Below are 14,166 nucleotides of genomic sequence, written 5' to 3' on the forward strand. Positions count from 1 at the left end.
CCTTTCCTCTCAGCATGGAGCTTTCTTGCAGCTCCAGTTACGGAGACATTAGGGGTGGGGTCCTAGATTGGAAAGGACCCCGGTAGGACTGGGAGTCCAACTGTAGTGAGCCTGGAAGCCTGAGGGAGGTTTAAACCACAGGCAAGGCATGAATTCCTTAAAACCACAACCACTGAGTGACTCTCAGAGCCCTCGCTGTCTATCCTTCCAAAAGAGGGACAGAGGAGCTGGAGAAAGAGAAGGGAGAAGGGGAGAGAAAGAAATATATGAAGAAAGTATTTGGCCCCTAAGAAGATGAAATTATGGATTGTAGTTTTATCTTTCTTTGTAGTTTTAAAACACTGAATTTAAAACCTCTAGGGATTTTTCCCAACGAGGTCACTGGGCAAGTATACAGGTGAGCATGCGCAGGGCTGTTGATTCTAGCACTGCCTATAGTGGCCAAACCTGGGAAGCAATTTAAGTCCCATCAACGGAGAGTTGGTTAAATAAATTGTGGCACATCCTTATGATATTTTCAAATCGTTTTTTTGGCTGGAATATCCTTGAAGAATTAGCAGCATGCTGAAGTGTCAGCCACGGAGCCAGCCGGGGCTTCATGGTGCCAGCCGGGGCTTCACGGTGCCGGGAGGATGTGTGAAATGGAACCCACCCTCAGCCTAGGCATTTTTACTGCTCTGTCCCCCAGAATCTAGGATGGGAACAGTGGAACGATACGCAGGCATGCAAACTGATCACCCAGCTCTATACGGACCCGCACGGAGTGAGCTAGGTACACAACACACTGCTGGATAATCGCGCTGCGTACAGAGCAGCCCGGGGAAGATGGTCTCAAAGGTTAAGAGCCCCTGCCTCTGGGTGGTAGGATTTGGCATGGTTTACTTTCTTGTTGACACTCTGCTGCATTTTGGAATAGCTTTATGAGTAGGCGTGACATTATAACCAGATAAAGAAACAAGGCGTTTACATTACTAATAAAATATGTAAAAATAAAGCTAAGCAAGAGTCAAGTCCAGTTGTAAGAGATGTCTCTGCCTGTTAACAAACAGGTTTTTGTGCCTTAAGCCTTGGCCTACAGATCATCGGGAAGTCACTGCAATGAAATTTCAAGACAACAAAGGAATTTATATGGTCTCCTGATGTCCCCTCAGGTCACACTGAAAGAATATTTTAAATCCCTTGTTTTCGATCATTTTTCAGCCTGTGAACATATTTCTTTTTTTAAAAAGAGGGAAAATAAACACCCCTTTTCACAAAAAGTCTGCATTTATTTTCTAAAACGATCAACACAAATGAAAATGGCCCAATATTAATTTTAAAGTGCAAGAAAAGAGAAATAATGAACTTTCGTAATGCAAATACATAAATAAATATTAAGGATATTAACAGGAAAATGTTAAGTTTCACACAATTATCTGTACACTTTCCATTAAAATGTTATTTCTGAGTAGAACACAAATACCCCCTGCCCAGTTCAAAATATTTTACTTTTAATTCTTATTTTGATTTTTATCACAAAAAAAAAAACTAAATGAAAAATCCACAACAGAACAAGGATGATCAAAAACATAATATGAAAAACAAAAAAATAAAATACTGGATTAGGAACTCGTTACACTTTATATATTTTGTGGAAGAGACTAACTTGTTTTGCACTGAAAATGAAAACTTACCTCATGTCAAATGAAGGAATGCCAAGTGAAATGGACAAAAATGTCAAGCTTGAGAAAAGAATGGATGTGAGGGGTGTGATGACAGACAGAAATAGGGAAGAGAGTTTTATAAACAGGCCTTCTTAGTAAAATAGATTTTAAAAGTAGTCTTACCCAGCTACTAAAACGTATTTTCCATCTGCTTGATCCTTTAACCTTTCCAGCAGGGACAAACGTACTTTGGCTTTGCTTTTGCCATGGATTTCAATTTCATCTGCAAGCAATCCTATCTCCTTGGCAAGGACTTCCACGGCTTTTGGAGTCTGTGCTCTTGAAATCTCAAGATCACTGGGGGGAAAACACATAAGAGGCGAGAGTCTCCTCAGCTTAGGTGGTCAGTGCTGGAAGTGAAAACAGCTATACGCCATGCCAACAATTCAATCAGAGCAATTGCTTTGTCCTCTGTCCCCAGCAGTATTAAGCACAACTGCTAATAAGTAATGTGCATGAAGAAATGGTATCTTTCTTTAGGGAAGCAACTCTTAAAATCTCATGAGGATCGTAGAATTCTGCCCAGGTACAAAGATAACACCAAGACCATAGGAGAGAACTGTATATTCCTTGTCAAGTACAGTGCTCTCTGTGGCTCATCCCTGTCTTCGGTAAGCATGAATAGATGGGTCATTGCATAATGCTCTTACTGGGCTAGCCGCATGTGTCTCTTGGCTATTCAAAAATGTGGAAATGCTATTTTGTTTTATCCATGTCCATACTTTTCCCTCTCTTTTTCCTACTTCGAATCCAAAATCACAGTTCAAAATATTTTATTAATTGCATAACCGTCAGTAAAAGGACCTAGTGCTTGAAGCTTAACTTCAAATACAGGAAAGGTTTGGAACACCCAAGTGTTACTGGGCAAATCGTTTATCCTATTTTACTCTCAAGATGAGAACACCACTGTTAAGCTGACAGGAGTACTATGAAATCGGCCTGTGCTAAACTTCTCAGAGAGTCTTTTGGGGCTCCTGAGCTCAGCTCTTGGTTTTAATAGGGGCTCAGGCCGTCCATTTGCTGGACTGAGCCCCTGTTTGAGAGGAAGGCATGGCAGGCCCAAGACAGAGCTGGGGAGAGCAGGCATCAGAGACTCGGTCAGTCATCAGGGTTGATACCTGGGGAGACAGCAGTGCCCTGCCTCAACCCTGGAGCCCTTTTTTGGGGGCCCAGCCGTCTCCACTGGCAGGAGGCCCGCTGCTCTGATTTTTCTTTCTTTGCTCCTGCTGATAATCGACTCGAAGCCCTCACACTGCTCTCTGTTCTCCACGACCCCATGGAATTCTGACCTGGGGCACGAGGTAACAGTAAACTCATTTCTGCATTTTCCTTTCCAGTTCTCCCCCTCTCCCTTCACTGCCTATGCTCCCACTTCATTTTGCCTCCCTGTCTATACCTTTTTTCTCTTTCTCTCCTCCCCAAATCTCTAAATGGAAATGCCGACTTTTGGAAAACCTCCAGAGCTTTTTCCTCACTAGCTAAAGAGTGACAGTGACATTGTTTTGATTTTTGAGGAATTTATAAACTACTCAGCCTGTCTCCCCCCCCCCATACCTCAGAAGTCAAATTTGGTTCAGCAATTAAAACACTTCTTCCCCCAAGTGGAATTTATTTAGATTTATGCAAAGACTTTGGTACACAGTCTGGCAGAGTTTACCTCAATTTTTTTTTCTCACTCTCTATAAGTAGAACATACTCATTTGCTTTTAAAAACTAAAGTCCTTTAACAACATAAATAACTTAAAAAAATTAAGATACTTGATGAAACATTGCACAACAACAGGGGTGAGTGACATTACAAAACACAACATTCCCCGGAATTTATGTATTGATGAACACAGAAGGTGACACGATGTTCAGTCTATTTCAGGGGTGAACACATAGCCGGATGGGTAGAATGGAACCGTGAGCGTTCAGCTGCAGCCCAAGGAAATGGATCAAATCTCAAAAGCAAGTGGTTTATCAAATGAAAAATTCATCAATTCCTGGAGGCTTTATCTATGATGTGTTCTTTTCAGTGCACTGTTTTCCAATGGCATTTGTGCATGCCTGGACAAAGGAGGGGGGGCCCGATTCACTGGAGAGGGGGGCAGCCAGGGCGACCCACGATGAGGCTGCAAAATACATTTCTCTGGCTCTGATATCTTATCTAATGAATTATCCCTGCACTGCGTATTTCCAAATTTATGCAGGGAATATATGGCTTGCACCTCATTAAATGCTACGCCGAAGAAAATACCCATCTGGAGTATCACAGAAAACCCTGTCAGATAGTAGATATTACTATGATCTGAGGAAAGCTGAACTCACTTCCCACATAGAATGGGGTTTGGTTTGGCTGGTCATTTACCCCCAGCATAGACACCCACGTGGCCGTGAAGACCAGGCTGACAGATGAGTTGGGCATTTCCAACACCAAAAAGCATATTCCAAACATCATATTACTGTATTTTGTCAAATATAAGACACCACTATGTTATAGACCACTAAGAAGAAAAAACAATGCCATGTAATACAGGATACATCACCAACAGTAAAGGACATCCTGACTTCAGAAAAGAAAAAAATAAACATCCTAGAACGGACAGAATATGGTCCACATATTCTTTGGTGTTTAATTTTTAGGGCTTAAACAATAGAATAAACAGTGCAGCAATGTGATTAGAGAAAATTATCCACCATCAAAGCCCTAATACCGTGAAGCGTGCCCCCACCCAATGGGTAACTCTGGGTATCTGAGGCACTTTGGTGGCCTGACGTCACTATAAATAAGTCCCACAAATACCTCGGGACGGGGGAGAGAGGCTGGAGTTTCAAGCAGTGAAGTCTCCATCTTGCGTGCTGCTGTTCACGTAGCCATCTCCTTCCGCTGCTGACCATGTTCTTCAAGGGACAGAAAGGAAAGCATGTTATACAAGTAAAGGCTGAATGACAGGGTATGTAAACTACGAAAATACCGTTCAGAGATGTTACGTCGTGAAAAGGATGAGAGTTGCACAGTAACCCAAGTGAACCTCAGGAACACTTTAGTTCACATGTAATTAGCGCTGTAGGTTCATCTTACAAAGGAAAACGTGAGACACAGGTACTTATGAGATAGGTTAAGTGTTTGCTCAAGACATCAAGGACTAGAATAAAATTTTAGAGTGTGTTCTTCCTCTGAGAAGAGAAAAATGAGGGAAATGTGAGACCGCATGAATGATCAGCTTGGATACCTAGCTTCCAAACTCTGCAACACTGTTTCAAGTTTAATCCTTTTACAGTTGGTGAACAGAACCAGAGCCCTGAATTGTTAAATGGTGATACACAAAGAGAGAGAAATAAAATTTGGCTTAGGTTGCAATGAGACATACAATCCTTACAGAAAGATATTATATCCCATTTGGAAGTAACAAGTTTATTTTTATTTTTTTATTTTTTAAAGGGGGGGGGTCCCTGTTTGTTTGTTTATTTATTTATTTATTTATTCATTTTTAGTGCGCTCTCTGCCCATTGTGGGGCTTGAACTCACGGCCCTGAGATCAAGAGTTGCATGCTCTACCGAATGAGCCAGCCAGCGCCCCTGGAAGTAAAAAGTTTTAACTGTATACACCATGTATGTAAGAAAGAAACTAAAACTTGCTTCTGCTTCATTCCACTGTGGCAGGAATTACAGACTCTGATTTCTCTCCTGATAGCCAAGGTCACTGCCAGCAGAACGCATAGGTGGCGAGTTGAAGATCTTGGGCTTTGGGTCATATAGATGGTCGTGGTTTGAAAAGCAGTCCACAAAATCTTTAATACTCCTGTCTTCGAAAGGTGAGCTCGATTCCCTTTCCCCTGAATGTGAACTAGACTGGTGGCTCGCTTCTGGCAAAGAGGAAACAGGGAAGTGGGGGTGGGTGACTTTGACAGCTAGGTCATAAAACCTACCATGCCTTCCTCCTTGCCTTCTCCTTTGGGTCACTCATTCTGGGAGAAGTTAGCTGCCCCATCATGAGCAGCTCTTCTGAGAAGTCTGCATGGTGAGGGTCTAAGGCACCTTGCCAACAGCCATGTGTGTGAGCCATCTTGGAAGCGCGAGGCTCCGGCCCCAGTCAAGCCTTCCACTGACCTCCTGATTTCGACTGCATGAGAGACCCTGAGCCAAAACCATACAGCTGAGCTGTTCCCAAATCTCTGACCCACAAACACTGTGAGATAATAAATGCTTATTGTCCTAGGTTGCAAAATTTGGGGGATAATTTATTCCACAGCAATACATAACTAACAACAGACCCTGATTTGGGTCACCGTCCCACACTTGTCACGTCACCAAAGGCAGATTTTTCTAACTTCCATTTCCTTGTCTACCAAATGGGAATGCCATTATCTTCCAGGGCAGTTGTAAGAATTAAAGGACATTATGTGCGTAAGGTGCTTAACACTGTGTCTGCTCCACAGAACACACTTGCAAAATGTTAGCAACTATTAAACAAAGCTCTCAACTCACAGATTCTCAAAGAGCTGTGTCAAACCAACCTGAATCCGTAGAGCTGCAGCAAGGAGACTCACATCATCTTCTGCAATGAGACCATTAAAATGCACCCCAAGAGAACCACATCCATGCTTCCCTAGAAAAAATTTGAGGGGGGGGAACAGACTTTCAGGATACTGTCATTTACAACCAATTGCTCCTAGGAAAAAGCCAGGGCACTGAGTGATGCTCTCCTTTTCAACCAAGGACTTTATGCTTTCATGCACAGCTCCAGGTGGGTCCCCAGTCCCTGGCACAACCTTGCGGCTCTTGACCAGCTTTAGAGTAGACTGGGTAAAAATCGTGCTTCTACCTCTAACCAGCAACTGTGACTTTGGGCCCATTAATTACTGTGGGTAGTTATAACCCCACACAAGTCTGTGAGAATTGAATGCGACACCAAAGCGCCTGGCATCTAATGTGTAGGTTTAAATGATACATATGGAATAAAAGCAACTTCACTTATGTATACGAAATCTAAGAAGGGGGACTCAAACACAGCATAATTGCAACCAAAGTGCCAAAAGTGTGAAAGATCAGGCTTTCTTTGATAACTTTAAAAATCTCCATCATAAAAGTAATAGGACCAATTTTCCGTAGAAACTGAGGAATTGTATTTTAGGATATTAAATTTTAGGGATGACCTGGTTTTCAAACTACAGAGGCATTTATAAGGATTCTACTTCTCCCTTCGTCAGTTGGCACTTAAAAAGGTTACAAAAAATAAGCACACATGTAAAATGCTTTAGTCTATATCCTCCCTTGGAGAAAAGAAGCATTTCTAATAGCAACATTTTTGAATTAAGAAACAATTTCCCTCTAGTTTGGACCACTCTAGTTTTAAATTATCCATTTTGCTGACAGTCCTTTGCAAGAAAGAGCACAAAACACTTAAGAGTAAGTGTTTTGTGATGTTCTATAGTCAAATGTATTAAGGGTGTTGGAAAATCATATCCCTCCGGTATCGTTTCAAGATTAGCAACACTTCCCAGTTTGATAAATCATATTTAGGCAAAAGCCAAGAGTCTAGAGAATGAGATTTGTTTTGTTTTGTTTGAACCACGAGAGATCTGATCTAAAGGTCTTGTCTAACCATTATGGAAAAGAAATATGCTTCTCTCATTTTTCTATCTTTAAATGACAAGGAAATAAGAAAAACCTACATGCCCGGAGCTGGTATCAATGTACCAACGCACGTTCCCAGAACAGAATCACAAGTACCCTGTCATAAAAGTGATGTGACCATTCTTCCACAGAAACTGAGAAACTGTATTTTAGGATATTAATATTAGGGATGACCTGGTTAAAAAGTTCTGAATCCGGAGAACTTGAGGCAATGAAGATGGTAACTTACTGCATCAGGAATAACATTCTTAAAAAATTTCATGGCTAAAGGGAATCGAGAAAGGAAATCATTACCTCACCCCTCTGCCTGTGTAGAGGCAGGGCTCCACCCAGAGGCTGTCTACACTCCGCCTGCCAAGCCTGTCTGCACTCAGCCTGCGAGTTCAGCAGGGGTCCCAGGGGTCCTCTCCCAAACCAAATGGGTCTTTTCACTTCCCACTAAACACTCCCCGTTTACTCGTGGTTCTTCCAAGGACAGGTTAATGAATCACTTTAAAAGATGGCCTTTCATTTATAATTTTTTCTTGCTAACCAAACTTTCTACAACAAGAAAATTTAAGGCTAACGTGTCATAATGCTTTCCCTGGAAATCAGAACGGTACTTTCCCTGACAGGAGCTGTTTTGAGACCACCCTGGGAATTTTGCCAGAATAAATGAAATGGGAGGGACCAACACAAATTCTTCTTCGGTCTTCCTGCCATCTCTGCTATATGGAAAGGTTTCAGCTTTCTGCAGTCTGGCCCGAGGCACCCTTCTTATCACTAAAGCGCTGTATGAACCCATAGATTGAACTCTCAAATATTTTCTCATCCTCTAGGAGAACAAGTAACTCAAAAAAAACTATGTGAAGCTCTGAAAACAGGAAAAGCTAAAAAATTACAAATTAGTACAGATAACACTTTCAAAATCACTGGCCATTAGTTTTAAGTTAAATATATTCATCTCAGAGGATAATAGGAAAATACAATAAACAAAATCTTAATATAATGTTTGTAATAATGCTCACAAGGGTTGAACTCCTAGCTTAAAACATCCGAATTCCACTATCGAATAACAATGTCTTACTATTTTTTAACAGAATATAATGTAAGAATCTTCCAAAAAAGAAATATAATTAAAATATTAGTATCAACTTATATAAACAGCCCTTTTGAAATCACTGAAACTAAAGTAGGAAGGAATTAACACAGATTTGTATATTCTAAACAGCTTGAGACTTTTGTAAAAAGTCAGAACATTAAATGTATTATACTGAGAACTAGTTAAAATTAGAAATGAAACCTGGCAATAACATCTGAGTCCAAATCTTCCAGAATTTCCTGGGAAAAAAATATAAGGGAAACAGGTAATAGATGTAATGGATTTTAGAATAATTGGAGCTCAAAATTTATAAGCAAATATCCTTATTTTATTCCAAGGGCACAAAGATAATGAGTATATTACATGCGTGTCTAAGTTCTCTAAAGCTACGTTCTTACATTCTCAGAAACTCACTGGGAAGAGTCCTTCCCTGGGCTCGATTTTCAAATACAGGCTTACATTTTGCTAATAGGAAGTCTGACAGCTATTCTGTGTGCTAGAGGTGTGAAGACAATGAAGAGGAGGGAGGGGGAGAGGACCACTAGGTGGCAGCTCCCATGAATGAGGGGCTGTGAGGCGAGAGCTCATTTATTCCTCTCAAGAGCCTCATTCCCATCTTACCCACAAGAAAACTGAAGATCAGAGACCTTAGGTTACTTGCTCAAAGTCACACATCTTGTGAATACAATGCAATGAAGAGAAAACCAAAACCCCCCTCTTCTCTTTGAATAAGATCAATCTGACCCAAATTCCATGCTTTTCCCATTACATTAATCATAAAACCGTCTCCCTTCAGGGCCATAAGAGAGAAAGCTTAGGTCTCCCAGGCTCCCCGAGGTCATTAGCATAAACCCTGAGATACACCCCACAGTAAATACACTTATGCTCACTTAAAATGATGCTGTCAAATGCTCTGACCCACAAAATTCCTGTTTTGATCCTCTTCTCTGGGCCCGAGACATAAGACCAGCTTCTCCTTTGTCCCATTGGGCACATCAGGAAATACGTCTTAATAGCAGAGTATGAAATGGTCTTGCTTCGGATGCATTCTGCTCTTTAGCAAGCAGAGTGCTGCAAAATCACAGCTTCCGTGATTTGAAACTTAATAATAAAATATTAGGTATAGCTAGAAAACTGAACATTAACATGTCCCTCTTTTATTTTATTTATTTAGTTATTTTTACTTGGTAAGGATTTATTAGCCAGTCATTAAGTCACTCACTTTCTCCACTCACTTCCAATAGATCAGATTTTCCCTTTGGCATCTCACAGATTTTTATATGCCAGAGTAAAGCACCATAGTATCATTCAGTGCTATTCGGGGAAGATACATGTCCCTCTTTTAAATCTAAACATTAGACTCATGCCACAGAAGAGTGAACAGATCCAGCAAGTTAGGTGTAATTGTTTTCTGAGCACTACTTCTGGGATACCAGCCACTCGAAAGATCTCTCCTGGGATTAGGTATTCAATAAAATGCCTCTATAGGATTACCTCATTGTAAATCACCACATCCCATCTATTTTTACGGGGTTGGGGGGAGTGGGATCCGTTAAGAGGAGTATGAAAATTTCATTATAAACCCTGCCTTCACCAATCACCAGTTTATTAAGAATTCTTTTGTTCCTAAGTGTGAATAAAAGCACCCTTCTTTTTAATAATGCTTTCAGAAGTCTCTTTAAGTTGGCAAGGGAGAAAAGCCTTTCTTCAATCTATTCAGAGATCAGATTTTCATACTAATCAAAGTTGCTAAGATTAAAACTGACTGTGGTACCTGGCTGGTTCAGTCAGTACAGTGGGGGGCTCTTGATAGGGTTGTAAGTTCAAGCCCCATGTTGGGTTTAGAGATTACTCAAAAATAAAATCTTTTTTTAAAAAAGGGATCTCTCTAAAAAAAAAAAATAAAAACTAAATAAATAAGTAAATAAATAAATAAATAAATAAAATTAAAACTGACTATCAGGAAATATCACGCTCTTTTATGAGTAGGGCTGACTGCAAAAATGTTCATCTATTTAATCAGTGGAGCATTTCTCATCTCTGTCTTTGCCTGCTCAGCCCTGTTTTTGAGTGGGGGACAAGTTCAAGAAGTCTTTATATCTGCAACCAACTTAAAACTGCAATCGATCAGAGCACAATTCTGAGTCCAAGTTTATTCACTCATTCGACACCCGGTACTGAGCACATACTAAGCCTCAGGTACTATTCTGGGCACTAGGCATTCAAAAATCAAGAAGAAGACTACTAGTACTAGACCAGACACACTTAAAATAAACTAACCATAGTCAGTCTACATACAGAATTATTCCGTCAAAACAAAATGCCTTGGTCTTTTTTGTTCCCCCAGGAGGATCACTGCATTGAAATCGAGCGTTTTTATGAATGCCTTTAAAAACTAAAAGTCCTCAAAAGAAATGTATTAAAAATAAGGCACAGCTTCACTAAAAAAAAAAAAAAAAAGTCACCTTCATATATTGAAACATAGGGCTCAAAGGCATTCCAAAAAGTAGCCCCTCCCTCCAGCCAGGATGATGCCAGAATTGTCCTAAATACATAAACTCTAATTTTGAAAAAACAGCAGGAAAACATAACAGCAAAGAAGTGTTCAGTAAAGAACATAAAGTCACAACTGACTTTCCTAATCTAAATTCTGGGCAGAGGAGCAAATCAGCCATGCCCATAATTTATGGGTTAGGCATTGGTTTTTTCAGGTGAGGAAAGTTATACCTCAACACTAGATATACTTCAAAGAAGTCATTTAGTGCAAGCCTTCTGTTTGCTAAAAGGAGCAATGAATCCTACATTCACATTATATTATACCTCTAATTGCCTCATTCATCTGTGTGCTTTTCATCCAAGAGCCCAGTACCTGAATATTCCGGAAGATTCCTGGGAATCGTCCCTTACATCCTCCAATCCACCCCACCCCCTGCAGCCCCAGAGGGTTTATAATCTGATTGGTTAATTCTGGGAGGAGGGACATTTCCTAGAGTGGTGGGTCCATTATTTTTCTCTTTGAAGAAACAGTTATTTTATGAATTTCAGTAACATTTATAGTATCACATTGGTTTTTTTTCCCTTCTATTACCTTCCAATCGAATTAAGCTTAGTGCATTTTTTGTGGAAAAATGTAAAATGGTTATCTCAAGGTGACTGGATCAAAGTTTACACACACACACACACACACACAATCTAATACAATTCTCTATTTCACTCTCTTGTGGAGCAGTCTACGTTTTAAGATTTTCAAGATCTAGAACCCCAGTGTGGTCCTGGCAGAAGTGAAAGAGGGCCTCCACCCACTTTGGCTCAACTTCTGACCACCTTTGGGGAAAAATGCCGCACGACACGCCCGCTCAGCACGGTCCTCTCCAACGCTGAAATCTGAAGCCTGCGGGTAACAGGAAAGGAGGGTCTCTTGCCTGCACACGTTACGCGGGGACTTGGAAAGGTCGGCTAGGTACAGTGCAAAGCTCTCCTAGCCTCAGAGTGTCTTTCAGTGAACGAGAAAAGGGCATCCGTCTGGGCCTGCCCGACTGGCCCCTCGCCTCTGTGCCCTGCTGTGGGCACAGCTTGAGCTCCTCTGAAGGGAGGTCTTGCGTGGTCCCGGGCACTCCTGGATCCCCTTGGCGAAATACCATCCTCAGACCACCTCTGTTTCTGACAGTGACTTTCACACTGCCCTGAGGGGACTCTGGGGCTCCAGGGAAGTTTCTGAGGGGTCACTGCAAGGGGGAATCGGAGAGACACACAAGGGCTGGTCTCCATTCCCATCCCTTCCAGCAACTGTTTTCATCTGCTTTGACATGCTGAAGGTCATCTAAGATTTCCTTGGGAGAACAGATTCTGCTTCGTTGTACGAGACTGAAAACCACTATTTCTAGCATACCTCACACATGGACAAATTATCTCCTTCAGGTCACAAGTGACTGGACTGCTCCACGCTAGAGGCCAACAGGGGCACGTGTGCACCTGGGAGCAGGAGGGGGCTACTGTGGTTGGCGTCTTAGCTTCTCTTTGCCCGACCGTACGGTTTCAGTATCAGGTAACCCAAAAGTAGGCACATCAACATTCTGAGTTTCCTATCCTGTGCACGGATGTCGACGACGACCGACCTTTCAGGGATGTCCTCTCTTCTGAATAAGGTTCACGTTTCTCGTAACAATCTCACCTCTGTTCATCAGCAGCCCAACACCAATTTTAAGACATTTACCCACCTGAGAGGAAGTCATGGGAACAGCTGAGAACTGTAGTTCCTGGCTGTATCCAAGAAAGAGGAATCTCTTCTGGCTTGGGAGAGCCCAAGACCACAATATCAGCCTCGAGAAGCTAGAAAGAAAAAGAGAAACACCGCGCATGCTTTAATCTGTGGCAGAGACACGTGACTAGTGATCCGCATCAACGAGCTTCGATGCAATAGAGGACAACGCTCCAGAGGCTGGTGCCACCCGGACGACACGGACAGATTCACATCACTGATTTCCTAATGCAGCACCGATCAGCACCAGGTGTGACTACCATATCCCAGAAAGAAAAGACAAAGGGGCAAGACTTCTTCAGGGCAGTCAGTTCAGCGCCTACACCGCGGGCGGTACCGCCACCCACGTGTCTTCACACCAACCGCGGTATCAGGAAAAGGAGGGGGCCACGAAAAAGGCCCGCATGGAAGCAGGAGACGGAAAGGTGCACGGGGTGGGGGGCATCTGGATTCATGCCTGAGGCGGAAGACGGGGGCGGCTGTAGGGGAGCCGCCCGAAGACCTGGCCAGTTCGGGGGGCCTGCTGGCTTGTACAACTGCACGATCCAAAGGAGGCCCACCTGCAACTTTTACTGGATCTGTGGGGGGATTTTCAAGAGCTCGAGAAAGAATCTCATTTTCCTGGAGGCTCTGCTTAGTCTCCTGTCAAACTGCTCGTTTTTGGTTTTTTGTGGGTTTTTTTCTTTTTTTTTTTTTGGGTGAGAAAAAGGCAAGAATGCAACTCCTGACACAGAACACATTCATCACGACCGTCTGTCCAACTCTGAGAACAGGGCTGGAGGACCATGTCTGGTAAGAGGGTGACAGGTAGAAGAGATCAGCTCTGATCTCAACCGAGGAATGACCCCTGTCCCAGTATGGACCCAACTAACCAACCGACGACCACAAACCGGATCCATATGTGGAGAGCGAGAGGTGAAGGAGGACTCGGACACCCTGTGGGGGAAACAGCTATGACCGCGGGTGCCAGCTTTGTGGGCTGGTGTTACCACACCCGCTGAACAGACAAGGAAAGCGAGGCTCAGGGAGGGGAAGCCCCTCTCCGGTGAGTCCTGCTTCCCCTGGGGAGCCAGTCTTAGAACGCTCCATGAGGGGAGAGCCCTCCCCTCTCCCACGCTGCTTTCTTCCTTCCCCCATTGCTTTTTCCACAGACTTTGGTGCCCTGCAACTGACTCCAGATTGTTTAGAATCAGACAGAGGGGGGCGCCTGGGTGGCTCAGTCGTTAAGGGTCTGCCTTCGGCTCAGGGTGTGATCCCGGGGTCCTGGGATCCAGCCCCACATCGGGCTCCTCCGCTGGGAGCCTGCTTCTTCCTCTCCCACTCCCCCTGCTTGTGTTCCCTCTCTCGCTGGCTGTCTCTCTGTCACATAAATAAATAAAATCTTTAAAAAAAAAAGAATCAGACAGAGGAGTGGCAGACAAGACATGAACGTGGCCCCACTGCCGTGACCACCACCCAAGCGCCCCCATCAATGAATGTGCTCCACGTGCCCTCATCTGTCCTC

General features: G+C 42.9%; 1 protein-coding gene across 2 annotated transcripts in view; it reads right to left on the reverse strand.

Annotated features, from left to right (window-relative positions):
• MTHFD1L (methylenetetrahydrofolate dehydrogenase (NADP+ dependent) 1 like) overlaps positions 1–14,166 on the reverse strand; it is a 186,193-nt gene that overhangs the window by 141,944 nt on the left and 30,083 nt on the right. For both annotated transcript variants that reach the window (XM_048225973.2, XM_048225974.2), the window contains exons 8-11: positions 12,622–12,733; positions 6,204–6,295; positions 4,489–4,586; positions 1,827–2,000 (exon numbers count right to left, since the gene is read on the reverse strand). In XM_048225973.2, the coding sequence (XP_048081930.1) occupies positions 1,827–2,000; positions 4,489–4,586; positions 6,204–6,295; positions 12,622–12,733 (476 nt within the window). The remainder of the gene's footprint in view (positions 1–1,826; positions 2,001–4,488; positions 4,587–6,203; positions 6,296–12,621; positions 12,734–14,166) is intronic.

This window comes from Ursus arctos, unplaced genomic scaffold (assembly GCF_023065955.2).
Source record: "Ursus arctos isolate Adak ecotype North America unplaced genomic scaffold, UrsArc2.0 scaffold_13, whole genome shotgun sequence".
Lineage (NCBI taxonomy): Eukaryota > Metazoa > Chordata > Mammalia > Carnivora > Ursidae > Ursus > Ursus arctos.